The sequence below is a fragment of the Podarcis melisellensis genome (assembly GCF_964234715.1).
Source record: "Podarcis melisellensis genome assembly, chromosome: 16".
Taxonomy (NCBI): Eukaryota; Metazoa; Chordata; class Lepidosauria; order Squamata; family Lacertidae; genus Podarcis; species Podarcis melisellensis.
In genome coordinates this window covers 37,848,438-37,874,826 of record NC_138533.1, presented here as the reverse complement: position 1 = coordinate 37,874,826, position 26,389 = coordinate 37,848,438, and the positions used below count along the sequence as shown (strand labels likewise).

At 45.7% G+C, this 26,389-nt stretch overlaps 1 protein-coding gene across 2 annotated transcripts in view; it reads right to left on the bottom strand.

Annotated features, from left to right (window-relative positions):
* The window catches only part of RILPL1 (Rab interacting lysosomal protein like 1), a 29,636-nt gene extending 6,300 nt beyond the window's left edge, over positions 1 to 23,336 (bottom strand). Inside the window, exons 1-6 of one of the 2 annotated variants that reach the window (XM_081893406.1) lie at positions 22,653 to 23,336; positions 17,776 to 17,926; positions 11,023 to 11,141; positions 9,905 to 10,123; positions 3,690 to 3,865; positions 2,494 to 2,586 (exon numbers count right to left, since the gene is read on the bottom strand). In XM_081893406.1, coding sequence (XP_081749532.1) covers positions 2,494 to 2,586; positions 3,690 to 3,865; positions 9,905 to 10,123; positions 11,023 to 11,141; positions 17,776 to 17,926; positions 22,653 to 22,952 — 1,058 coding nt within the window. In that variant the 5' untranslated portion in view covers positions 22,953 to 23,336. The remainder of the gene's footprint in view (positions 1 to 2,493; positions 2,587 to 3,689; positions 3,866 to 9,904; positions 10,124 to 11,022; positions 11,142 to 17,775; positions 17,927 to 22,652) is intronic. The other variant, XM_081893405.1, reaches the window with a different exon arrangement.
* Between the last annotated feature and the right edge of the window lie 3,053 nt (positions 23,337 to 26,389).

The following is a 26,389-nucleotide window of genomic DNA, read 5'->3' as shown; positions in this document are numbered from 1 at the left end:
CAACAACCATATAAACAAAAATCCCTGCTCAAAGATTTACAATTTAAAAATTTCCTAATGGGTTTTTGCCTCCACTATTTTTTTTTGTCCAAGACAGCGACACAGTCACCATCCTGTGTTAGCATCTCACATAGCTTGGGGAGCGGAGAGGGACTATCCTCCCCAAAACACCTCTTTGCCAGTGCTCTCCACTGCTGAACCTCTGATACTAATTGAAGGAAAGGTACTTTTCACATACAAATGAGTAATGAATCACTAACTGGAAATTAAGCACACTTTTTTTGAAAGTTTAACGCTAGGAGAATCAATTGGACTTACTTTGGAGGAAATACGGTTTGGATTTAGGATTAAGTGCTAATGGGGAAAAAAGGGGTTTGTTTTTTGGCACATCTAAACATTTGGGACAAAGCTCTCTCTCATATAGAGATTCAAATGCAGCTTGCCACTTTGGACCCACCCACCACCCACCTACCCATGTTGCGGCTTAATCGCCTCTCCATAGTCTCAAGAGGAGAAAACAAAACAAAACAGAACAGAACTTCAAGGAAATTTATGCTAAGGACATAGTGAAGCACCACATGCTTACTGCAGTTTGGTGCTTGCCATTTTCTGAGGTAGCAGCACCAGTGTTTTCCAGGAAGCCCACACCCTGGTCCAGAGGTTTCCAAGAGAGCTTGGCAGGCATCTAACTCTATGCACTGCCCGGCACTCACTCTTTTTGCACTACAGTACCAACAGATTTGGTGCCAATGCGTCCTGGCATTGTCTTCTACTGGCACACGGAGCAGCAGGGCAGGAATGAGGAAGCCGGGGGCCCCCAGGGGCTGCTGGACGGCCATTATCCCTGACTGTTTAGCCATGTTGGCAGGAGAAAAGTTGGAATCAAACCCTATTCTGGAGGGCTACAGCTTCCCCCCCCTTGCAGTAGGGCAGGGGTTGCCAACCTGGTGCCTGCCATGAGCTTCACTGGCACACCAAGGCAAGGGCCCTGGACTCTGGGCTTTCTTTCTTTTTAAATTCATCTCTAGACCTCCTAGAAAGAAAAGTATGAAGGTATGAAGAAATTACCCTTCCGAGTAATTTCTGTGAAATGAACAAGGCTGCCAGTGTTTTTAGCCAATGAGTGAAGTTGGAACTGTGACGGGAAAGTGCACCGTTTGGACATGAGGAAATAAGAATCCCTGAGATCCTAAAGAGCTGCTCCCCCCCCTTTAATGCACTTTTATTGTTTCTCTATAATCTTGCAAGCAGAAATCCAACAGGTTTCTGGTCAAAGGTCAAAGGCCTGGAAACGATGCCTTATGAGGAACGGCTAAGGGAGCTGGGCATGTTTAGCCTGGAGAAGAGGAGGTTAAGGGGTGATATGATAGCCATGTTCACATAGAGGAGGGAGAAAGGTTGTTTTCTGCTGCTCCAGAGAAGCGGACACGGAGCAATGGATCCAAACTACAAGAAAGAAGATTCCACCTAAACATTAGGAAGAACTTCCTGACAGTAAGAGCTGTTCCGACAGTGGAATTTGCTGCCAAGGAGTCATTATTTTATTATTATTATTATTATTATCTATAATTTATTATTTGCTTCTAAACCACAGTCTCAAGGCAATTTACACATAAAATAATTTAAAATGGTTAAAAACACTAATAACGAATACATTTAAAACAAGATTAAACCCCTAAAAAGTGTTTAGGGCCACCTATATGAGGCTCACACCCCAATGTGGTGATTGGGAAGGGGGGCAAATCACATGCTTCCTTGCTCCACCCACCACACATTAAAAAACAAATTCCTGCATATTAAAAAGTAGCTCACCAGTGAGAAAAAGCTGTAGTTGGGTCTCATGGGAAAATATTTAGAGAAAGCTTCACGCTAGGAATAGCCAAGGTAGCAATTTGTTACTACTGACCCCAGGGGAAAATGCTTTGCTATGAGTTTGGTATGGAAAGGAAAGGGGGCTCAGTGTGATAAGACAAGTGGGTGGGGCTACTCCCTTAACGCAGAGATACTTTGAAGGACAAAGCCTAAGTTTAGAGCTGAAAGGGACAGTGCTGTGACCTAGAAGTAAAGAAGCAAGCTGGAGAGTCAGAGCAAAGTTTGAGAGCAATTTTGATTTATTCTTAAATCTATTGCACTTATGGAGGAAGCAAGACCCTTATACATCAGAACCATACATCAGACAGGGCACCACAGTCTCTGTTGTGTCTCATTCCCAAAGGAAGCACGAACCCTGAGTAAGCACATGGAATCCCTGGAATCTCACAGTACTCAGAGATTGGGGAGGCAGGCAACAGTATTTAAACTGTGTCAAAATGAATCAAACAGATAAACAAAAAGAGGTGCTTTGTGGCATTATGGAGATTATTCAAAGGACACTGAGCACCATTCTTTCTTAGAGCAATTTTAAAAGCCCAGGGACCCCAAGAAGCATAGGGGAGCAAGTTTCTTCCCCCCATGCTTGGTTTAAGGCAGTCTTGGGAAGAGTAGGGTACTTACAGTCGTTTGATTCCAGATTCCTGCTGAGTGGATGGTTTTGAATGAATAATGGTTGTGGGTTGGGGAGACCTCATTTCTTCATCAGCCTCATCACTTAAAAAAAACAAAACAGGAAAAGATATGAAATGTATATGTTAGATACCAAATACTCTCATTACACCTAGGAAAAATTAGTCACTCACTCTACACACGGAAAGGAGAGAGAAAGCATACCTCTGTCAGTGCATATAATTGTGTGTATAAATAAAGGGGCCTCAGTCCTCTTGTCCAACTGCCTGCTCATTGCCAGGTGCCACAACTGTATCCACGACAGACAGATATCCAGTCTCTGCTTAGATACCTCCGGCACAGGTGGAGAAAAAGTGTGAAGAAAAGGGGCCCCATACAGTGTAGAGAAGGGATTCCCAAATTGTGGGAATGCTGGATGGGGCAGATATAAGCTTTATTTCAAAACATGTGGAGGGTACCACATTTTCAGAGGCTGCGCCAGAGAGCCACTCCCAGTCAGAGTAGACCAGAACTTTCTAAACTGTTTCGCCATGTTAGTGTGTCGGATGCAGTGTGTAGGTGTGTCATGTGAATGCTCTTATAAGGGGTTAGTTTAGCTAGTAAAACTGAATTGCTGTGTCTCAGAACGATGCATGTCTAAAAAGTGTGTCACCAACACACTGACCTGTAGGTTTACTGATTACTGTCTGAACATTCTTCCTTACCTTCATAAGAAAAAGGAGCAGAGAGAAAAAGAAGAAGAAGATGAAGAAGAAAAAATTGGAGGAAATAGTTTGAAATATTCTTGGCCCTTTTGACTAGCGGTGCATTTAAAAGTGTACCTAGTGGCCTCTGAAGAATGTGAAACTTGTGGTTCTCTAGATGTGGTTGGACCCCAACTCCTATCAGCTCCAGACAGCCTGGCTAAGGGTCAGGGACAAGGGAAGTTGCAGTCCTGCAACATGTGGAGAGCTGTAGGTTACCCCCAAGTGGCCTCACCCAAGAGAGCTCCCTATTCTGGCTCCACTCCACTTCCAACTAGTGTGGGCTTGCAACTGAAGTTCAGTGCTAACATACACACAAACACAGAGGAACTGAGCAGACGACTGCAGCCTCAACAGGACTGATCTCACTGAAAAGCAAACCGGCTTCAGTCCAACTGCTTCCACATAGAATCAGACTAGAAAGGAGCTGAAAGCACAGCGCACCTCTTATAATACAGAAGCTCCTCTTGCAGCAGAAAAACTTTAGATTTCAGTTCATTTCTCTCATGCAAAACATCTCGCAGCTCTTGCAAAGTAAACCTTGGACGGTTGGGATCCTTCAAATCCATGGCTATCTTCTCAGATTCTGAGATGTATTCATCATTGTTTGGTTCTTCGGCCTGGGAGGAACAAACAAAAAAATCCTACATTAATACATGGCTTGGGTCTTTCTTACAAGTCGCTTTGACTGCATCGTATTTTTTTCATAAGTAACCTAGGGCCAGCGTTTAATCTTAAAAACAAACAGCCAAGGCTGAAAAAGGAGGCAGCCAATGATGACGGAACTGGCTGTAGAGAGCGTGTGGTAATGTCATCTCTCTGCCAGGGTCTATTATACTCAGAGAAAGCTGGGAACAGCTCTAAGGAGAGAAAAGAGGCAACATCACCATAAACCAACAGACTATAGGACAGCGGAAGAAAGCAACCATTCCTTCTAAGGGTCTGTGCATCAACAGACCTGGCGCCTGGCTGTGGAAAACTGGGTACAGAAACCAAATCTTCCCCACCCACCATCTGAATGAACAAAAAGCCAGTCAGGTGATAATGATAATTTAAATTATTAATTATGGCTTATTGGTGCATTTATTAATATTTATTATTCATAATAAATGTCCTATTTGTTTATATAACAATTTTTATATATTGCTTAATCAACAGAAACCTCCAAGCATTTAAAATAAAGCAGTACAAACTATATACTGGATAAGCAAATACTGTACCCAGAAAGTATAAACTATATAATCCGCTTTTCATAGAACTGTAGTGTTGGAAGGGATCACGAGAGTTATAGAGTTCAAACCCCTGCAATGCAGGCTTGAACCCACAAATCTGAGATTAACAGTTTTATACTCTATCAACTGAACTATCTCAGCCCAGAATAGCAGTCACAAGACATTTAAAATATCCATTTCACAACAATCCTAAAATACTAAAAGCCAGCACAACACATATACACCTAAACAATACCTAGCACACACAAACCAATCTGTAACACCAAACCAGCAACCAAAACCTGCAATCTGTCAAGGAAAACAGAAAAGGAGGCCCACTCTACTCCTCAGCTTGGGAGAGATTCAAATTATCTCCTTGTGTTAAAAGAATTCTAAGGTCTCAAATATAGAAGAAATATTTATAAATGCACACATATCTAAATATATAAACTGTTAAGTTGTGGGTGAACATATCAGACAACACAGCGATTCTCCAAACATCTCTTGTTTATTCACAGGCCAGAACAGAACTGAACTGAAGGGTTCAGCCAGCCTGCTTATATAGAGCTCCAGTACCACGTAACTGTAACAACTTTCTGTAACTACCGAATCACCGAACGTCACTTTTGATCCCTTATTTGCATATGTGGACCTGAACTATCTACAGTATCCCCCAGCTGGCCCAGGGTGAGAACTTCAGTACATAACATAAACCATGTGTCTGAAATAGTATAGGAGAGCAATCCTGAAGCAATTTTTACTCTCCCAATGACCTCAAATACTGCTCTGAAGTAAAGGAAACAAAGGAGGAAAGCTTTCCCGTTGTCTTTTTGCTTACAAATTCTTCAGGAACTAAAGTATTAAACCATCACAAAAGAATGGCCAGGCTGCCCAGGCAATGCAATCAGCGACTATTATCAGGTATCTGGACAGACAGGATTTCTACTGTAGACCACCTCCTATGATGTACCTATGTATGATGATGTTGGAGTGGACTTTGGCTAAGGGGGTTGGGCAATGTCAAAAGTCTTTAAAGGTTCCTGCACACTTTTGTCCAGGGTCTCTCGCTCCTTGGAAGGAGGGGAGGAAACTCTGTTGCAACAGAAAAATAAATGCCTGCCTTGCTTTCCCCTGGATTCTGCCACCATCCATTCTTCTCTGACCGATCATGGACTTGGGGGACTCAGAGTCCCATGGGGAGTCGCGCAGCAAAAGTCAAACCCCAATTTTTTCATCAGTTGCATGTTCACATTCTGTTTTGGAAAACAAATCTCACATTTCTTTCTTCTTCCTTGGCACACAGTGTAAAGTATTTTATTTTAAAAGCTATATACAGAGCCAGATTTAGAAGCAGATAAGCCAGACACCAACTGCCTGAGGCACCAGGCTCTGGAGAGCGGGACAGTAGTGTCTGAGAGAGGGCATTTATTTAGCTACTCTTCTCTTAACTGCTGGCTTTAAGCCATGGTTTTCCCAGTAGTGATGTATGGAAGTGAGAGCTGGACCATAAAGAAGGCTAATCGCCGTAGAATTGATGCTTTTGAATTCTGGTGCTGGAGGAGACTCTTGAGAGTCCCATGGACTGCAAGAAGATCAAACCTATCCATTCTGAAGGAAATCAGCCCTGAGTGCTCACTGGAAGGACAAATCCTGAAGGTGAGGCTCCAATACTTTGGCCACCTCATGAGAAGAGAAGACTCCCTGGAAAAGACCCTAATGTTGGGAAAGATGGAGGGCACAAGGAGTAGGGGACGACAGAGGACGAGATGGTGGGACAGTGTTCTCGAAGCTACCAGCATGAGTCTGACCAAACTGCAAGAGGCAGTGGAAGGCAGGAGTGCCTGGTGTGCTCTGGTCCATGGGATCACGAAGAGTCAGACACGACTAAACGACTAAACAACAACAACTCTTAACTGCTGAAATAAATACAAAGAGTACAAACAGTTCAGGCCCACTTGTAAAGCTGGCAACCCTCAAGCTGTACAGAGAGTTTGTATTAATGCTAGTTTGTTTTTTTGGTTAATTTGCAGGAAAGAGGCACAGCTCAGCAGTTCAAGCATCTGATCTTCATGCAAAAGCTCCTACCTTCAACCCCCAAGAGATCCAGGTATGACTTGCAGAGAGCCCTGCCTGAAATGCTGAAGAACTGGGGGCAATCCAAACAGCACTGACCTAGATCAGGATAGTCCGGCCCATGAGACCTCATTTCACTTTACAGTTTTTCTGGGTCATGTGGCCAGCACGACTAAGCTGCTTCTGGCTTCGCCAGAGCAGCACACGGAAACGCCGTTTACCTTCCCACCGGAGCGGTACCTGTTTATCTACTTGCACTGGTGTGCTTTTGAACTGCTAGGTTGGCAGGAGCAGGGACTGAGCAACAGGAGCTCACCCCGTCACGAGGATTTGAACTGCCAAGGCTCAGTGTTTTAGACCACAGAGCCACCCATGTCCCTCAATAGTGTATATTAAATATTAAATATACTGCAGACACTAATTTATGATACGGAACACGCCACTGTGGGTTGTGAATGTTCATCCCGCACAGATCACGGTTGCAACCCGAGCGTTCACTGTATATAAAAAAGAGCAGATGCAGAGGCCAAGCCAGAACTGAGATTGTGGAGGAGGAGGAGGAAGTGGACAATCAGGCCCACAATCTGAACTGGTTGTAAGTAAGAAGGCAGTTCACCCTAATGGGCCACCCTTCACTGGAAGATAGAGCCGTTAGAGTGTCAGGACAGAACAGGACCCAGGTTCAAATCCCTACTCAACCATGAAGCTGATTGGATGCAGTGGCGTAGCGTGGGTTGTCAGCACCCGGGGAAAGGCAAGGAACCCGTGGATTTGCGCCCCCTAACCCTAACCCCCAGATGTTGCGCCCAGTGCGGCCAGCCCCCCCTGCACCTCCCACGCTACGCCACTGATTGGATGACCTTGCGCCACTCACTGCCTCTCAGCCTAACCTCCCTCACAGGGTTGTTGTGGGGATTAAAAGAGGAAGGGGGAAGAACTATGTGCACCATCTTAAGCTGCTTGGATAATAGGTGGGATATACGGTAAACGCAATATATAAATCATCTAACTACTATAGTGTCCTGCTTGCCCTACAGCTCCCTCACTTGAGATTTTAGGTTTTGTTTTTTTAAAGATTTTTATTAAGTTTTTCAAAAATTATACAAAAACAAAACAAGACAATAATAAAAGACAAACAAAGAAAAACAAGACAAAAAAGAAAGAAATAAACAAGTATAATTTCATTCCCTTTTTTTCCTTATACCTTACTTTCCCGACTTCCCCATACCTCTCCTCTCTGTATTCCAGTTTCTATTTTATTAATTCAGCAAATCCTTTCCCTTAATTTCATTTAGTATTTAACCCTTCTTTTCTTACTACTTATCCAATCCAGCTGGAAACCACATCTTTTTCTAAACCATCGTCATTCTAGCATTCATTAATTTTGCAGTATTTCTTAAGATAGTCCTTAAATTTATTCCAATCTTCTTCTGCTGTCTCTCTCCCCTGGTCTCGGATTCTGCCATTCATTTCTGCCAGTCCCATGTATCACTTGAGATTTTAGTGGGAATTGGTTACATTTTTAAATCTCACCTCGGGAACTTTGAGAGTTAGAAACCTTTTAAAAATATAATAAAAAGAGAAAGGATGTTGCAGTTAATGCCTAGTACCAGATTTTAAATACTGTACACCAGAGCTTTCTGATGTGTGTGCCAAGACACATTAGGGTGTCGGCTGCAGTGTGTAGGTGTGTCATGTGAATGCTCTTCTAAGGGGTTAGTTTAGCTAGTAAAACTGAATTACTGTGTCTCAAAATGATGCATGTCTAAAAAGTGTGTCACCAAAGTTTGGAAAGTTTGGAAAGTTTCGCTGTACACTGTGTGGTTTTAGTCAAAGAATCATGTAACCAACCACTCCAGCTCTGTTAGCAATGTAATATTTCCTTCCAAAGTCACTTTTTCTGCAAAGCCACTTTATTTTGGAAAAAAGTTTCATATTCTAAGCTCCCCTCAGGTATAAAATAATGAACCTCCTGAGTTATTAGGGGGAGTAGGAGGACAGGCTGTGTCTAAGCAAGGAATCCTTCACATATCACAGAATCCAGTGCTTGGGGTTACATATGATACCTTAAGAAGTCTTTTGTTTTTAAAAAGATGTATGTGGGCTGTTTCTTTTAAAATACCAAGCTCCTAGTCCTCACTATTATGCTGACAACTTCCCTTGCACTCATTCTCATACATCTCCTACCTTCTTGTTAGGAAAGTAAATAGAAACATTTGCATACATGAAAACACAAACAGAATTATGCATTAATATTTAAATTTGTTCTGCACCCACAATTTGAATATCCATTGAGGAATTAGTACTGGGAGCCCCTTCATGGCATTTACTTCTGCTTCACTGTCAGCTTTTGAGCCTCGGCCATAAACATGAGAGGCAGACAATAGTCCTCAATCTCCATAGCAGTGTAGAAGGTCAAATGTTTCAGATGAACTCATGCATTAAAGAAACTAAAACTGCACTGCAATGGTGGGGGGGGGGAGGGAACATTGGATATGATACTGGCTCATGGGACACAATCTTAAAATAGATCCCAGAGTCGCTCCTGCATTGCATCCACCCCTCCAAAATAAAAATCAATTAGCCGTTCAAGTGAAACGTTAAGAATTCAAACTATTTTGACTACAGCCCTGCCGAAGGCCTGGGGAACCTGGAGTTTTCCAGATGTTGCTGGACCACAAATCCCATCACACCTCACCACTGGTCAGGCTGCTCAGGGCTGATGGGAGCTGCAATTCAACAACATCTGGAGAGCCACAGGTTCTCCACCCCTGCCCTCCAGGATCAGATAAAAAGGTCTACCCCCCAGCTGCCAGCTTCTCACTGTGGCAAAAAAATGCCTCCAGGAAGCCCCCCAGGAGGACATACAGACAATAGCTCTTGCCACTGTCCCCCACCTGGCCCCAACAACAGACATTAGGAAATACGCAGTGTATGATTTTGGAGGATACATCTATCCACTGTGAGTTTCCCACATCTATTTGCCTACTCAGAGCTGAGCTGCCGCCACTCCCACCCCCTAGTTCAAAGGGTTTTACTCTGGGTAATTACAGGTTTAATTGCACATTATATGAAGGAGAGAAGAAACATATAGCAGCACAACCAGACGCCCCAGCTGCAACAAAACAGGTGTCTTCTGTATTGGTTTCTACAGCCACAGCGGACGCTGCTACCTTCCAACAGTTTAACTTCACCCCCAAAGGCGCCCTCCCCTCCACTGTCTCCCAAGACAGACAGATGCCAACAATTAGGGAAACCAGGACGATTGAAGTGGTATGAATCCAACACACATGCAAATACATCATACTTATGTTTATATATACACTGTATAATATAATACAATACATGTTTCATGGAGACAAAAGCAGGGCTGACCTGGATTTCTTCTCCGTTTTGACTCGGCTCTCCCTGCAGTTTTTCTCGGAGCTTTCCGAGCTCAGCCCTCAGGGCTCCCATCTCTTGTTCCTTGGTCTGCAGGTAGGCCTCCAACTCGACTTTCTGCTCAATCAGAGCTTTTCCCTGAGCCTCCACAACCGTGATTCTGTGGCGAAGGTCGTGGTTGATTTTCATTAACCTGTTTTGCTGCTGCTGAAGCTGTGAGAGAAAAGAAAGGAGGGAAGGAGGGAGCTGATAAGACGCTGCAATTATGGCCCCATGTACACTATACAATATAGAGCAGTATCATTTCTTTTAAGCAGTTGTTGCTTCACCCAAATAATCATTGGGAAGTGTTAAGAGTGCTGGGACTTGTTAGGAGACCCCTATTCCTTTCACTAGGGACGCGGGTGGCGCTGTGGGTTAAACCCACAGAGCCTAGGACTTGCCGGTCAGAAGGTCGGCGGTTCGAATCCCCACGATGGGGTGAGTTCCCATTGCTCAGTCCCTGCTCCTGCCAACCTAGCAGTTTGAAAGCACGTCAAAGTATTAAGTAGATGATTGGGTACCCCTAACAAAAATTTAAAATTCGGTTTTGAAATTTGGAACTAATGTGATTTGATTGGTTTGTTAATAAAACATTTTTTTTAAAAAAAGTACAAGTAGATAAACCTTTACCTATTCATTTCACAGAGCTACAATTTCCAGAGTGGTGTAACAATCCCTCTTGCCAGGAAACTGAGAATTTTAGCTTTGCTTTAATTTAGTACTCCCCCATCCCTCCCTGCCCTCAGTTCAGGAAAGCAAAAAACATTAGCAGACGCATTCTAGCCAAGGAGGGTGCAGTGCGCAGCTGGTAAAGGGGTTGGGTCAGAGGAGAAGATGTATGGGCTTCAAGGGTCAGACAAAGAGGCCTGGAGGGCCGCATTCTGCCCCTGGGGCTGAGTTTCTCCATCCCTTTGGACACAGGAGCACCATTATCTACTAATAGTCAGGGATAAGCTGGCCTCTCTGAATTTGTTACATATCAAAATAAATGGATTTAGATATTGGGGCCTTTAAAAAAGTTACTTGGCAGTACTTTGGCATTTATCCCTAAAGGGATGAAACAGACTTACAGCTTCTACATCCTCATTTTTAAGACCAAGTTCACGATCCTTTGCTCTGATTTCATCCCTTTGTTTATCTACTACTTCCTTCAGTTTTTTCATCACTTGCCTTTCCCTTTCAGACATTCCTGGAAAAAAGAGAGAAAGAGTGATAGGAGGCTCCAATTGCAATACTGCTCCTGTTAAGTAGACATAATTGGTTGTTGAAAATACATAACTAAGGTAAACATTTTTTTTTCCTGGCAGGGGCTCCTGCACTTTTTATCAACTACATGGCAGGCAGAAATTCATCAGGTTAGGGCCATCCAATAGGGCAGGGATGGGAAACCTTTGGCCCTCCAGATGTTGACGAACACTAACCCTCATCAGCCTCAGCTAGTTTGGTCAATGGTGAGAGATGATGTGAGCTGTAGCCAAGCAGCATCTGGAGGATAGCCAATGCCGGGCCCTCCGGATGATATTGACTACAACTCCCATCAGCCTCATGCAGCATGGAGGTCAGGGATGATGGGAGTTGTAGTCCCATCATACCTACTATTCATTCAGCCTTTATTTACATATTTTAGACAACAAAACCATAAGAGAAAAAAACCATCAAACATTGGCAATCCCAATATGTTAAACACAAAAAAGTATAAAAGACTCAGTAGCCACCATTAAGTAAAATTAAGTAGTTTTAAATTTGACTTTAAAAATCTTGGCTACTAGCCATGGCTACTCTGCCCCCATAGAGGCCGCAATGCTTCTGAATACCAGTTGCTTGAAATCACAGGAGGGGAGAGGGCTCTTGGGCCTGAATCCTGCTTGCTTGTTTCCCATAAGCATCTGGTTGGCCATTGTGAGAACAGGACATAAGGCCAGATGGGCCACTCACTGGTCTGGTCCGGCAGCCTTTTCTCATGTTCTTAAGGGGGAATGGCATGGAGTAGGAAACTATCATAGCTGTTGGTACCCTGAAGAGAAGCACTCCACACTGCAACATCTGCCTGCAGGTCCCATGTGTAGCAGTACCTCTCTTCCATTACTAAGCTTATTTGCCTCTAAGCCAATATTAACGACTACAGGGATTTGTAGTTGCCTTCCAAACTGACTACCTAGTTTTTAAAAAGTGTTAAAGCTTAGAAAAATAACCCTAAGTGCATAGTTTAAGCGTTAAGCATTAAGAATCAATCTCTATTTTAAGTTCTCTGCATTGCAATATTTTCTTAATTTTGTTCCTCCATTCCCATTTTGGTTTCTGTCGGGGGGGGGATGCATAATTAGACTCCCAATACCTTCCTAAAACTTCCAAGCAACAAGCTAAATCATATCCTGAACCCAAACTAGGGATGTCTCTACAGAAAAATAAGCCTCACCACTGAGATTGTTTCTTGCTCTCTGCAGCACTACTGTGTGAAGTCTGTGGTGGACCTTAAGGACTCTCTAAGCAGGTGACTCCACCCCCCACATCAAAAGAATGCTCAGAAAGCACCTGTGGTAATGCAGAGCCCTCAAGGCAAGTAGCCTCTCCAATTCTGGAAGCTGCATTACTTGCTAAGCTTCTGGTGTGGCTCCTGCTAAATTCTGCTAAGGATGCATATTTTGCTGCCTAGGAAAAGATCAGAAACCTGCTTGCTTTGATTAGATTTACTCATTTATTCTTGGCACTAGATTAAAATGTTCCCCCCCCCACACACATCTGAGCATTAATTTTTTACTTGCAATAATTATTATTGTGTGTATGTAGGTATGTTTTGTGTATACACATCCCTTTTGGGGCTATATGTGGTAGTTAGGGGATGGAGAGATCGCTTTTATGGTCTGATTGCTTCAAATTGTGCTTTGCTCGCACGCTCTCTCTCGCTCTCTCACACGCACACTTATTTGTAAGCCATTTTAAAACACTTATTTAAAGCAACTAATAAATACTATTTAGTATGTAACCCTAATTAATTCTAAATGTTGATTCAGCACAGGTGTACACAATGGCATTGTGATCAATGCTGCTCTGCCCCTGATCCTATACTCATTTGTTTAGCAGTAAATACCATAGGCTTACAATTTGTTTCCAAGGAAGGGTGTGCTGTAGGACCGCTTATAGCTCGGTGGCCTGCTTCTGTGCATTTTTATTCAGAAGCCAGTCCCATTGAGTTGAGTGAGGTGGACTCTTCAGAACAGTAGCCTTTCATTTCACTCCCTTTCCTAACTGTGGTTGGTAACCAATGGATTGAATTTTCACCTCTTCGTACAAAAAATATGTCCAGGGCAGCTTACAGATCAATAAGAAACAAGACATTCCCTGCCCTCAGGCTTCCTAATCTAACAAGACATGACAGAAAAGGAAATGGGTGGGGAGGAAAGAGGAAATAAGCAAACTCAGGCATCAGCTGCAAATTCTTTTAAAATAGTCCAAGATGGAGAAATAGTCTAAGATGTATGGGACGCGGGTGGCGCTGTGGGTAAAACCTCAGCGCCTAGGACTTGCTGATCGTCAGGTCGGCGGTTCGAATCCCCGCGGCAGGGTACGCTCCCGTTGCTCGGTCCCAGCACCTGCCAGCCTAGCAGTTTGAAAGCACCCCCGGGTGCAAGTAGATAAATAGGGACCGCTTATTAGCGGGAAGGTAAACGGCGTTTCCGTGTGCTGCGCTGGCTCGCCAGATGCAGCTTGTCACGCTGGCCACGTGACCCGGAAGTGTCTGCGGACAGCGCTGGCCCCCGGCCTCTTAAGTGAGATGGGCGCACAACCCTAGAGTCGGACACGACTGGCCCGTACGGGCAGGGGTACCTTTACTTAACCTTTAAGATGGAGAAAAGCCGTATTTTAGTGGTAACGTGCAACATTTGCAGGGATGCAGATGGCGCTGTGGGTTAAACCACAGAGCCTAGGACTTGCCGATCAGAAGACTGGCTGTTCGAATCCCTGCGATGGGATGAGCTCCTGTTGCTCGGTCCCTGCTCCTGCCAACCTAGCAGTTTGAAAGCAGGTCAAAGCGCAAGTAGATAAATAGGTACCGCTCTGGCGGGAAGGTAAACGGTGTTTCCATGCACTGCTCTGGTTCTGCTCTAATAAAGCGAGATGAGCGCCACAACCCCAGAGATGGCCACGACTGGACCTAATGGTCAGGGGTCCCTTTACATTTACTTACATTTGCATGGAGAAGGCCCCAGGTTCATTCCCCAGCATTTCTAGGCAAGGCTGAGAAAGACCCCTGGCCTGATTTCCTGGAAAGCTGCTCAGTCACTGTAGGTAGAGCCTGGTTCACACATAATCCTTATCTATGAGTTGTCCCACAGAGAATCAAATAAACCATGGCTCAGTGGCGTAGCGTGGGGGGGGTGCAGGGGGGGGCTGGCCGCACCGGGCACAACATCTGGGGGTTAGGGTTAGGGGGTGCAAATCCACGGGTTAGGGGGCGCAAATCCACGGGTTAGGGGGCGCAAATTACTTGCCTTGCCCCGGGTGCTGACAACCCACGCTACGCCACTGCCATGGCTTGTTCCTTCAAAGTTTGCCAAACCACCTCAGGCATTCACCAGACAAACCATGGTTATTGGGTTAGCATACTTAAAAGCAAACCAAGGTTTGTAAGCCACCAACAAACCATAGTGTTGGATTGTGGTTTGTTGGCAGCAAACACAACATAAACTGGTAGGCTGGTTTTATGCATAATGTAGAGCCATGGCATAGTTTAATAAACAACAACGTATAGGATTGCAGCTTAAATGTTCTGAGACATTTCATGGACTGATGACACAGTTATCAGCATGGCTACCTACAAATATGCCCTATTGAATTCAGTGGGTCTTACTCTCAGGTAAGTGGGGATAGGCTTGCCTCAAAGATTGAGAACAAAGGTTCATGACTCCATCAATCCAGCTAGCATGCCTAGTGGACCAGAATTGATGGGATCCTAGTGGACCAGAATTGACATTGTGCTCTTATGAGAGCTTGCTTCTTCAGGCCAATGGCCCCACTAGTCCAGCATCGTGTTCTCACGTAGCCCAACCAGATGCCTATGGGAACCCCCAAGCAGGACCTGAGCGCAACAGCCCTCTCCCTCTCCTGTGTTTCCCAGCAACTGGTGTTCAGAAATATTACTGCCTCCAACCTTGGCGGCACAGCACTGTCATCAAGGCTAGCAGCCATTGATAGCCTTGCCATCCATAAATCTGCCTAATTTCTTTTACAGCTGTCCACACTGGTAACCATCACTGTCTCCTGTGGGAGGGAGTTCCATAGTTTAACTATGCACTGTGTGACTTCCTTTTCTCTGTCCTGAATCTTCCAACATTTAGCTTCACCGAAAGTCCATGACTTCTTGTGTTTTGAGAGAGGGAGAAAAACTTCCCTCTGTCTACTTTCTCTGTGCCATGGATCATTCAATACTCTTCTATCACACTGCCTCTCGCTCACTTTTTCTCCAAATCCCAAATACTGTAACTTTTCCTCGGAGGGAGTCTCTCTCCATCCCCTTGATCATTTTGGGGGTTGTTTTCTGACCCTTTCCCAACAATACCCCTTGTGAGGCGAGGTGCCCCAAACAGTACACAGTACCCCAAATGCAGCTGCACTTGTTACCCAACAGCACCGGGGGAGGGGAGTACAGTGGTACCTCAGGTTACAGACGCTTCAGGTTACATACGCTTCAGGTTACAGACTCCACTAACCCAGAAATAGTACCTTGGGGTAAGAACTTTGCTTCAGGATGAGAACAGAAATCGTGCTCAAGCAGCGCAGCGGCCCCACTAGCTAAAGTGGTACCTCAGGTTAAGAATGGACCTCCGGAACGAATTAAGTTCTTAACCAGAGGTACCATTGTACAGGTTCCACCCCACCTGGGCAAAGTGGCTGTTCTCTAGGAGAGATGCAATAACAAGGGGAGCAAGTTAGGGGACAACCTGTGGCCGCTGTGGAAGTTCTGTTCTGCTCCTCTGCTGACCTAGATCCTGACAAAGCAGGTGCTGCACCCACTGCATCCCAAGAAGATTCTTTCATATAAAAATAGTTTTATGTGAAACATGACGCTGGCAGCTCAGTTCTGTGGGTGCTGTGCAAAAGATCTGATGGTGCATGACTAATTCCACCAGGGCAAGCTGCACAGGATTCTGCAGGGTTGTCTGGGATTTGTTTACCAAGGGGGTGTCATGGAGGTAAGACAGGAGCCATCACCCTTATTTCATGTTTCAGCCCACACGTCTACTGTATATTTTGGAAATTTGTTTCGTCTCTTGCTGTGTGTTTAGACACCCTTAATTTATCTTAACCAAATTTTGCATGAGGGTTCCTGAAATCAAGAAGCAAGTTTTCATTTATATTTGGATATGACTGGAGGTTGCTTTGAATCAAGAGGGCAGACTGAACCTTTCAAAACTTCACTGATTTTAACAACTTATTTCAAAACTGCGGGGGGTGGGTTGTTTCTTAAAATTCCTGAGCAACACTGGCTATCAGGCTGCTAGTATTTAATACTGGAATCATCCTGGAAACTTTTATTTTTCAAAGCTACTAATGATTAAAATATAATAATAATTTTCGCCCAGTGAATTTGGCTGGCAGTAGATACAGCACTCAGCAAAAACAAGCTGTACTTTACACAACACAGAGATAATTTATGGCTGGGCTGGGAACTGTGCAACTTCCAACTTCCAACTATTAGCTCTGCTGACTAAGGGACAGATGGGAGTTGTGGCCCTTTGGATGTTGTTAGGCTTCAAGTTCCTCAGTCCTGATTTACAGAATTTGCTACCACAAAGGCTGGTGGCGCCACTTGCGTTCATGGCTTCAAGAGACCAATTGGTGGAACGGTGGTATAGAAATGTAAACAAACTAATAAAAAAGGACTTGGGCTCCTCCTCCTCAAATCTATCAATTCTCAGCAATGCAATGGAACCTCTGTGGTTGGTGAATAGTGAATAGTGCTTGCTGAGGCACACCAGGAAAAGGAGGGCTGTTGCTTCCATGTCCTGATAGTGGACTTCTCTGAATTAAGAATTTGACTGGCCACTCTGGGGAGCAGGATGTTGAACCTCAATGGACCTTTGGTCTGATCCAGCCGGCTCTTTTAAAATTCTCTCTCCTCAACAGCACCCAAATTTCTAGTCAACAAAGGCAATTGTTATAAACCAGAGGTGGGGAAGCTGCAGCTATTGACCATGCTGGGTGGGATGATTGAGTGTCAGAATCCAACAACATGTGGAGGGCTACAAGCCACCCTGGTATAATTAAGTGGCCAATACTAGCCCCACATGCCAAGAGCTCAAATCCCTTTGTTTCCCCTCCCATTTAATTGACTATCTGACCTGAGTGCATTTAATTACTATAGTTATTAGAGGTGATATACAAGGAACAGCAACAAAAGCCATTATTTTCCCATGTACGTCGCTCCTGTGCACCTGAGGTTCTGCACAGTATCCTCTGCCAACTGAGGTTCAGCAGGTGAGCAAAAAAGAAGCGCATTTTCAGTTGTGGTGCCCATATGCCTCAGCCAGAATAGCCAATGGTCAGGGATAATGGGAGTCCAGTACCATGTGGAATGACATATGTCCCCCATTCTGGTTTAAAGGTGCTGAAAGTCAAAACCAGGCCTTTGAACCGGTCCAGGAAACCAAAAGGAAGCCAGTGAACTTGTCATACAACCGGAGTCACGTGCTCCATACAGACTTATGTCAGTACTTTTTGCCTGACTGCTGCCAACTCCTATACTTTCCCGAACAGTTTCTTACTGAGTTTCAGGTCAAATGAACCCAATGCTGTCATCGAGAATCTCTGCCTACCCCACTTGCCTTCATGCTTCTGGAACTCTTCTTCCGAAAAGTTGACGTCCTTGTGGGAGAGGTTGGTCATCAGCTGCTTATTCTCTTCCTGAAGTTGGGCGATTTGGGTGAGGAGATCTTGGGCTTCCCCTCTCCAAACATCTTCCACCAGCTCCAGCTCCTAGAGGGTGAGATTGCATACCATCACTTTCAGGTCCTGGACGGTCAAATGTCTCCCGTTCAATGGAAGGGCCAGATCTTGCTGGTTATAGCATCTTTCCAGGCAGAAGGTTCCAGGTTCAAAGCCGTGCATGTCCAGGTAGGACTGGCAAAGACTGCCTGTCTAAAACTCTGGAGAAATGATTCCAGACAGTGTAGCCACCCCTCCCCCCATATTATTGGATTACAACTCCCACCAGCCTCAGTTTTCAGGGCTGAAAGTGAGGAATGTTGGAAGCTATAGACCAAGATCCTCTGGAGGGTCACAGGTTCTCCACCTTGGTGTAGACAATACTAGGGTTGATGGACCAATGGTATAAGGCCGCTTCTTACATTAGGACCTTAGATGCCTTATGCCAGATCAGATTGCTGGTCCATTTAGCTCACTAAACTGGTGGAAGCTGCGTCCTTCCAGATCAGCCTCCCCTGACCTGGTGCCCTCTAGATGTTTTGGACTACAGCTCCCATCAGCCCCAGTCAGTATGACTAGCAGTCAAGAATGCTGGAAGTTGTAGTCCAAAGTGTCTGGAGGGTAGCAGGTTTCTCCAGATCTTGTTGGACTCCATCAGCCCCAGCCATCATGACCAATGGCCAGAGGTGATAGACCACCTGTAGACCAACAACAGGCTATCCATACCCTACCAGCACTGACTAGTATCAGACTTTTGCAGTTTTAGACAGGAGTCTTTCGCACTTCCACATGGAGGTGCCAGAAACTGGACTTACAACTTCTCCCTGCAAGGCAGCTGCTCTGCTGCTGAGCTATGGAGCTATTTCTTTTTCTGAAGACCTTGGTCTGCACCTGCAGAGTAAACTGACAACCAAGGCTGAGATCCCAGCTCCAGAGGGAGGCGTGGAGTGCTTTGTTAAGGAGAAAACCAGAGAAAGATGCTTGGTGGAGCCTCCGGAAAGGTTTGGGAGAACATATGTTTGCCAGCTTTCTTCTCAGCTCTTGCTCCTGTGACTGAAGTCAGTGTGGAGAACCTCTGGCTGTCCAGATGTTGCCCAGCTCCAACTCCCATCAAGCCCAGCCAGATTGGCCAATGCTCAGGAATTAGGAGAGTAGCAGGCCAGCAACATATGGAGGGCTGCAAGCTTTACCAAGCAGCTTGATACATAGACCTCAGCGGATGTTGATGTTTACCTCTTTGCTATGAAAAAGCTTTGTGGGTAGATCTCCACTGTTCTTTAAGGCACAGAGACATGCCATCTTCAGATCAGCTGGCAACCACACTCGGCAAGCCTAATATAGCTGCTTTCCCACAATGCAATATGATCAGAGAATGTTGGTTTGCTACTGGTTTACGTTTGTATTACTGTCACCGTCCTTAACCCATTTTGTCTTATATTATTATTATTATTAATTAAATTTTTATACCACCCTTCATCCATAGATGAAGGCAGTTCACAGCATAAAAATACAAGACAAAAACACAAAAGGCATATTAAAAACAAGAACAAACCAACAGCCCCCTCCCCAGCTTTTATCGCAGGAGGAGGTCTTAGTTATTGCTCCTCTAGCCATGCTCCCTTCCCTTCCCACCCCTCTCTTCCGTTATTGCTTTAAAACCTGCTGAGCAGGAAGGAATTTTAAAGCACTTTTTGCAGTGCCAGTAGCAAACAAAGCCCATGAGGAAACACACCAGCAGGCAGCGGATTGGGGAGATCCATCTTTCTCTCCCCCCCCCCCCGCCTCTCCATTCTGAGATTGAAAGCAACACACAAGGGAGGAACTGAGAGGCTGGATTAAGGAGGGAGGGATGCCTGGTGCAGTTCCCAAAATAGGACACCCACCCCACTAAATGCATTAAATAAGGTACCATAAAATTAAGTAATGTGGGTTCTTAAAGACATCCAAATGGATCATGGCATAAGCTTTGATGGGCTATGAAAAAATATTCTGATCATGTGCAGTTTCAAAACTCTCAGCAAAACGCAAACTCATTTTGCCAACCTTGATAAACAAAAATAACTGAGCATGTGTAGTTTTACATTTAACACCCACATAACTCATTGATGTTTTCACTCACTCCCTGACTTGGGCCAGGCACCAGCTCTCAGCATAACCTACCTTACATGTCTGTTGTGAGGATAAAGGATGACCTGGTGTAATTGCCCCAATGCAATATGGCCATAGTCACAGCACATGCTAACTACAGACAAAGCTTTGCTTAAAACAGATGTGGGGAAGCCGTGCCACTTCCAGATGCTCTTGGTCTCTACCTCCCATAATCCGGCACAGCCAATAATCAGCAGCGTTTGGTGCTGTAGTCCCCAAAACATCTGGAGGGCCATAAATTCTCCAGGGCTGGCTTGAAATACTGTATTTTTTGCTCTATAAGACTCACTTTTCCCTCCTAAAAAGTAAGGGGAAATGTGTGTGCGTCTCATGGAGCGAATGCAGGCTGCGCAGCTATCCCAGAAGCCAGAACAGCAAGAGGGATTGCTGCTTTCACTGTGCAGTGATCCTTCTTACTGTTCTGGCTTCTGAGATTCATAATATTTTTTTTATTGTTTTCCTCCTCCAAAAACTAGGTGCGTCTTGTGGTCTGGTGCGTCTTATAGAGCGAAAAATACGGTAATTACCCAGAAGACCTAGGGTTCCCCATCCTCTCATTCTTTGCTCTTTCATTGAATGGAAAGTGATCTGGATGAGAAATTTCCCTGGAAGGGTGGCAGCTCTGAGATTATCCTGGGGCTGCTGTTGTTACCCAAAGCTATACACCCCAATATTTGGAATCAATGAATTCCAGAGAATTACAATTATGTAGTGCCTCTCTGCAACAGTTACCTACATCCACCAGAGTTGACAGCCCAGCTATTGTTGCACAATTTATTCTGGGCAGAGAGAGGGAGAAGTGAGTCAAAGGCCTGTGATCTTTTTAGCGGCTGGTGACTCTATTTTAGCCTCCTGTTGACCACTTTAATGGACAACCAAATCGGAGACTGATGTCAGCTCAGAGCATAATTCCAGGAGAACTGAATGGGTACAGTGGATAAATTAATACTCCCTAGTTCCCATCCCATATCCTTTCTTATCTCTTCCATCTCTTTTTCCTTCTTCCTAGGGCTCTAACATAGCCCAGGCTCATCTTGCAGAACCTCAAAGCCCCAGAACTTGTATTTGAAGCCAGGGATCAACTCTAGAGCATGTAAAAAGTAGGACTCATAAGAAAAACAACTTGAGTGCCTCTAGGCAAGTGCAGAGTGCAGAGCTAGGCTGATGGATGCTTAGAATGCTAAACTAAGCCTGGGGAGACCCAAGTTTAAATCTCCACTCAGCCATGAGGCTCACCTTCAGCCCATCACTATTTTTCAGTCTGTCCTCCCTGACAAGATCATTGTGAGGATAAAATAAGGAGAAACATATATGTGCCTAGAGGTCCTCAAGAGAAAGGTGGGATATAAATGTAATTAATAAAAATAGTAAGAATCTGTTTCATCACCAAATAACCTCTCTTCTGGTTAGAATCAAGTGGGATAGGAATTCTGCCTCAATGAGTGCCAGGAGCACCTTAATTTCTAAGACTGCAACTATATCCACACTTAATTTCAAGAGTTAATCTCACTGGGTACTTTAGAGTAAACATGCATAGGCTCAGGCTAGTAAATTTGGGCAAAGTGAATCCCTTTTTATTTTAAATCTGGGCTGCAAATTGTTTTATGCTGCCTCTATGCAAATAGGAATTTCCAATATATTTTGATTGTTCATTGCTGATTTAAATAATACTTGTGTGTTTCATATTTTTGTTTGTAAGCCACCCAGGCAATATTTATTGATGAATACCTAATCAATGATGTGCTAAGTAGTTCTGAGGCAGAAGTTTAACTGGAAGCTTTTAACCTGAATGATATCCAGATATGTTTGGTTGGTTGTTTTTAAGATTTATACCCCACCTTTCAGTTGAATGATGCTCAACTGTATGAACAGGGTGGCTAGTCAATGGTGATTGAATGGCATTCTGCCCATGTTCAGAGACTCGTCTCATGTCAGACATACTATTCCACAGCAGGAGAGGGAGACCTTTTTCAGCCTGAGGTCCTTATTTGCTTCTGGACAACCTTTTTGAGGGCCACATATGTTGCCTTTGTATAGCATTGAAGGCTAGTTTCTACACAGACTCCTCTCTATCCACCTTCCCAGTACGCAAAAGCCATTGTCACCGTTAAAGGACACTTTCCAGCCAGGCAAAAATAGGGTCCTGGGGGGAGAGAGAGTGCTGTTTAGAGAGAGTTCTGGGGGCCTGGCAGAGAGGCCCGAGGGGCCACATTTCCTCCACCCCTCTTTAGGAGTAAACCCCATCCTTGGAAAGAGTTACAGGGAAGGGAGGGGCTCCAAGGCTTCCTCGGGGCTTGGCGACTTTCCCCCTTTTGCTTTGGGGTCAGCAAATGCTCTGCACGGATTCCACCCGCTTCCGTGTAGAGGATCCTCAATCCTACGACCCCCTTTTCCCGCGAGTAAACCCCACCGATCCCAGCAGGACTTAAATTCTGAGTAAAGAGCAGAACACAAAAGCGATGCCAGGCACCCGAGGCGGATGCCGCGAAGTCCTCCGGCACCAGCGCGCCGCGCAGCCGGCTCCCTGCCCCGAGGACCGTACACAGCCTCGCGCGTCCACGGGAAAGAAGGGCTGCCTTGCCCTGAAAGCGAGCCCCCCCCCCCCGCCGAGAGAAGCCCCGATCCCGACCTTCTGGTGCTTCCTCTCCTTCTCGATGCGATCCACCCTCTCGAGGCGGAGGCGGTCGAGCTCCAGGCGCAGCTCCTCCATCTCGGGGTTGAGGTGGTTGCGGCTGACCAGCAGCTCCAGGATCTCCAGCACGCGCACCACTTTGGGCATCAGGCGCCCGATGGCCTCGCAGCCGTGCAGGTCGATGAGCCGCTCGAACTCCTGGCCCACCGCCGAGGCGATGTCGTACACGTCCATCACGGTCAGCTCGGCCACGTTCTTCTCCAGCGCCGGCGAGCCCAGGCCGGAGACGCCGTCCATGGCTGCGCCTGACGCTGCCGCCCGCTTCCCCGGCCCAGGCTCCCTCCCAGGCGGCGGCGGCAGCCAGCCAGCCTCGCGGGGCAGCGGAGCGGCCTTTCCCAAGGACCCGAGAGCCGAGCCCGCGGGCCGCGCAACTTGCAAACTTCTCTGGCTTCGCGCCGCGGCAAAACTTAGCTAGAGGCAGCAGCAGCTCGGCGCTGGACACCCGCGGCCCGATCCCGACTCCGGCCCCTCCGGAGGTCCGGCGGGCATCCCGGGAAGACGACGGAGAGGGCGAGGAGCAGATCTCGGTCGCCGCCGAGCCCCAGACCCCTCCTCCGCCTCCTCCTCCCTCCGCTCACTTCCAATACAAACTTGAGCTTGTGATCAGGCCGAGACGGAGGAGGAGGAGGAGGGCAGGAGGCTGCCCAGGACGCAGGCCCGCCCCCGCCCCATCCAAGCTGGGAAGAACAGCTGGGCTGGACTCGGGAGCGGCGCTGCGAGGGGATCGGGAATGGCGGCGGCGCCGAAGGATGCGCCAGCCCAGCTCCGCAGGATGGGTTTCCCGGCTCCTTGGTTTGGCTGAAGCAGCGGCGTGGGGCGGCCCGCCAGATGTTGCCCGGGGAATCCTGCCGGATGTTCCAAGGAAGCTGGACGTGGGAAGAAGATCCCGGGCAGGGGAGAGAAAGCGGCTCATCATCACCCCGGAGCCGGAGGCGGGCGCCGTCCTGGGCAGCTTTACAAGAGGAGCGGACGGATTCACGGAGGACAAGGCTCTCAGGGGCCAGTGGCGTAGCGTGGGGGGGGTGCAGGGGGGGGCGGCCGCACCGGGCGCAACATCTGGGGGGTAGGGTTAGGGGGCGCAAATACACGGGTTAGGGGGTGCAAGTTACTTGCCTTGCCCCGGGTGCTGACAACCCACGCTACGCCACTGACAGGGGCTGCAGGTCGGAGACAGTTTGCCTCTGGATCCCAGGGAGGCAAAGGGCTGTTGCGCTCAGGTCCAGCTCCCCGGCTTCCCACAGGCTGCTGAGAGAAAAGGATGCTGATCCAGCCAGCTGTTGCCTTCTTAATTCCCATTGTCCTTGGCTGGGTGGGAAAGAAAAGAGCTGGGCCCCCAGAACATCTGGAATGGGCTTCCCCGACCTGGCAGCCTCAATAAATTTTGGACTACACGCCCTTCACGATGGTCTCTTTCATCCCGATTTGTTTGCATGGAGATCAGACAATCCCAGACTGCTCTGATTCATTTGTGGGGAAGTTAGATAACAATTGTGCCAAAGCAAGCATCACCCCACCCTTCCCAGTGCATTTCCCCTTCACTTTATTTATCGCAAAAAGTCTGGTCTTTTGGGAAAGCGAGTTTGTTAGGCAAGAGCTTCCAACTATAATGGCCCACCTGATTTTGACAGGTTGTGATCTGCATCCTGCCTGAAAATAGAGTCGGGCTGGGAGAACCAAATGGCTTCCATTCCTATTTCTGATTGCTGGCTATACTTGCTGGTGAGAGTTGTTTTCCAAAATATAAGGAAGGCACCAGGCCGGGGAAGGCTGATCTGGAGCACAGCTTTCAACTTTCCCCTTTTCTTGCGAGGAATCCTATTTGGAATAAGGGAATTTCCCTTTTAAAAAGGGAAACATTGACAGCTATGAACTGGAGGGACACAGGGTCCTTCTTCCTCTGGTGTAGACAGAGCTGAGTTAGATGGACCAGCAGTCTGGCTTCCAACGTTTGGAGGACGCTGTGTTGGCTGTCCTTGATTTGAAACATCTGCAGCCTGCTTTAAAAAGCTCAAGGAAGCTAATAATAACAGGTAATGCTCCTGATGAAGCAGAAGGCAATCCAATAAAGTGTTGGTTGTGTCAGATTGTTGTCACACGAACACTCTGGCGCCACTTTAACAGCATGGCTCCCCACCAGCACCAATCCTGGGAACTGTAGTTTCTTAAGGATGCTGAGAGTTGTTAGGATGCCCTGAAGGAACTACAGTTCCAGGATTCTTGGGGGAAGCCATGCCTGTTAAAAGTCATACAATGTATGGTGTGAGTGACCTTTGTCTTTAAGGTGCCACCACAAGACAGTTATAAAATGATGCAAAACCAGGCATTAAACATTTGGGCACCTTAAAATCTGCCCGATATTTATTATGGTGTGAAGCCCACTTCATTGGACTTGGACTTCATTGAACTTCATTGTTAGCAAGGTGTTGTTGGGGGGGTTTTTGCATTAACTTTCAAGAAAGGCCCTTTTATAGCAGAATAAGCTTTCATGAGCTAGAATTAACTTCAACAGATTCATGAAGGAGGCTGAAGGTTACACTGATGAAGTGGACTCTGATTCAGCAAAGCTTTGGCCCTCATAAATTTGTTACGGTACCCCAAGGACCCTGTTGATTTTGCTGCAGTGGGACTGACACAACCCACTAACCTCCTGGAAACTGTAACCAGTAAGTTAACAACTGCTTAAAAAACACAAGTGACAAAACGATGAAAAGCAGTAGGCTACACACACACACACACACACACACACACACACACAATACAAAGCAGCTATTAAAACAATTCCAGTGCAGTACTAATCATGTGGGGTTGGTTGTGTTGGTTTTTTTTTTTTTTTACTTTTATGTACTTTCAATAATAATAATATCTAGGTTCAGAATAATAACAATGCCTTCAGCAGTACATATATTTGTCATTTTTAGTCAGTAACAGTTACTGCAAAGGAGGAGGGTTGCAACGCATCAAGTAACAATTGAGCAAATAACTATTTCTCCCCATATTACAACCCCACAAAAACAATAAATATTTTTTTTGTTAGCAATCTATACACAGTGGCTCCTATATAATAACACTTCAGCAAAACTCAGGCCAGGAAAACTGTTTACATTACAAAATATAAAAGGATAAGATCATATTAAGCAAGCATAATGGGAATGTGGTACTAAAACATAAATACAGGTGTTAAGCATTCCCAATTCTTACATAGTATGAGAGCAGATGCTGTGAATTGTCTTCCTTATTAATTTAATAAAAGAGCTCCAAGGAAATGTGTCTGTCTTTGAAGTGCCACATAAAACTCTCATTTTGGGGGTTTCTCCATAAATGTGATCTATCATACTTTGTGGTACCAGTATGAAATAGTAATTATTAATGTTTAATCAAAAACAAGTCCTATTCAGTTCAATGGGGTTTACTCCCAGGTAAGGAGTTAGGACATCCAGCAATAGTTGAAGCAGTGATAATAATTATGATAAAACGGACATCATCCACCTTCTCCATGATGTGCATAATTTTATAAACTTCTACCATTGCCTTCTATCAAGATGGCTAGGATGGGTAATACACATCTGGAATGCAACACTTGAATGTTATTACAGTATGATCAGGCACAAAATGGAAGAGAGCTATTCCTAAATCAGTTGTACCCTCTAGTCAATGAGGCCTTTTCATTCAATTTT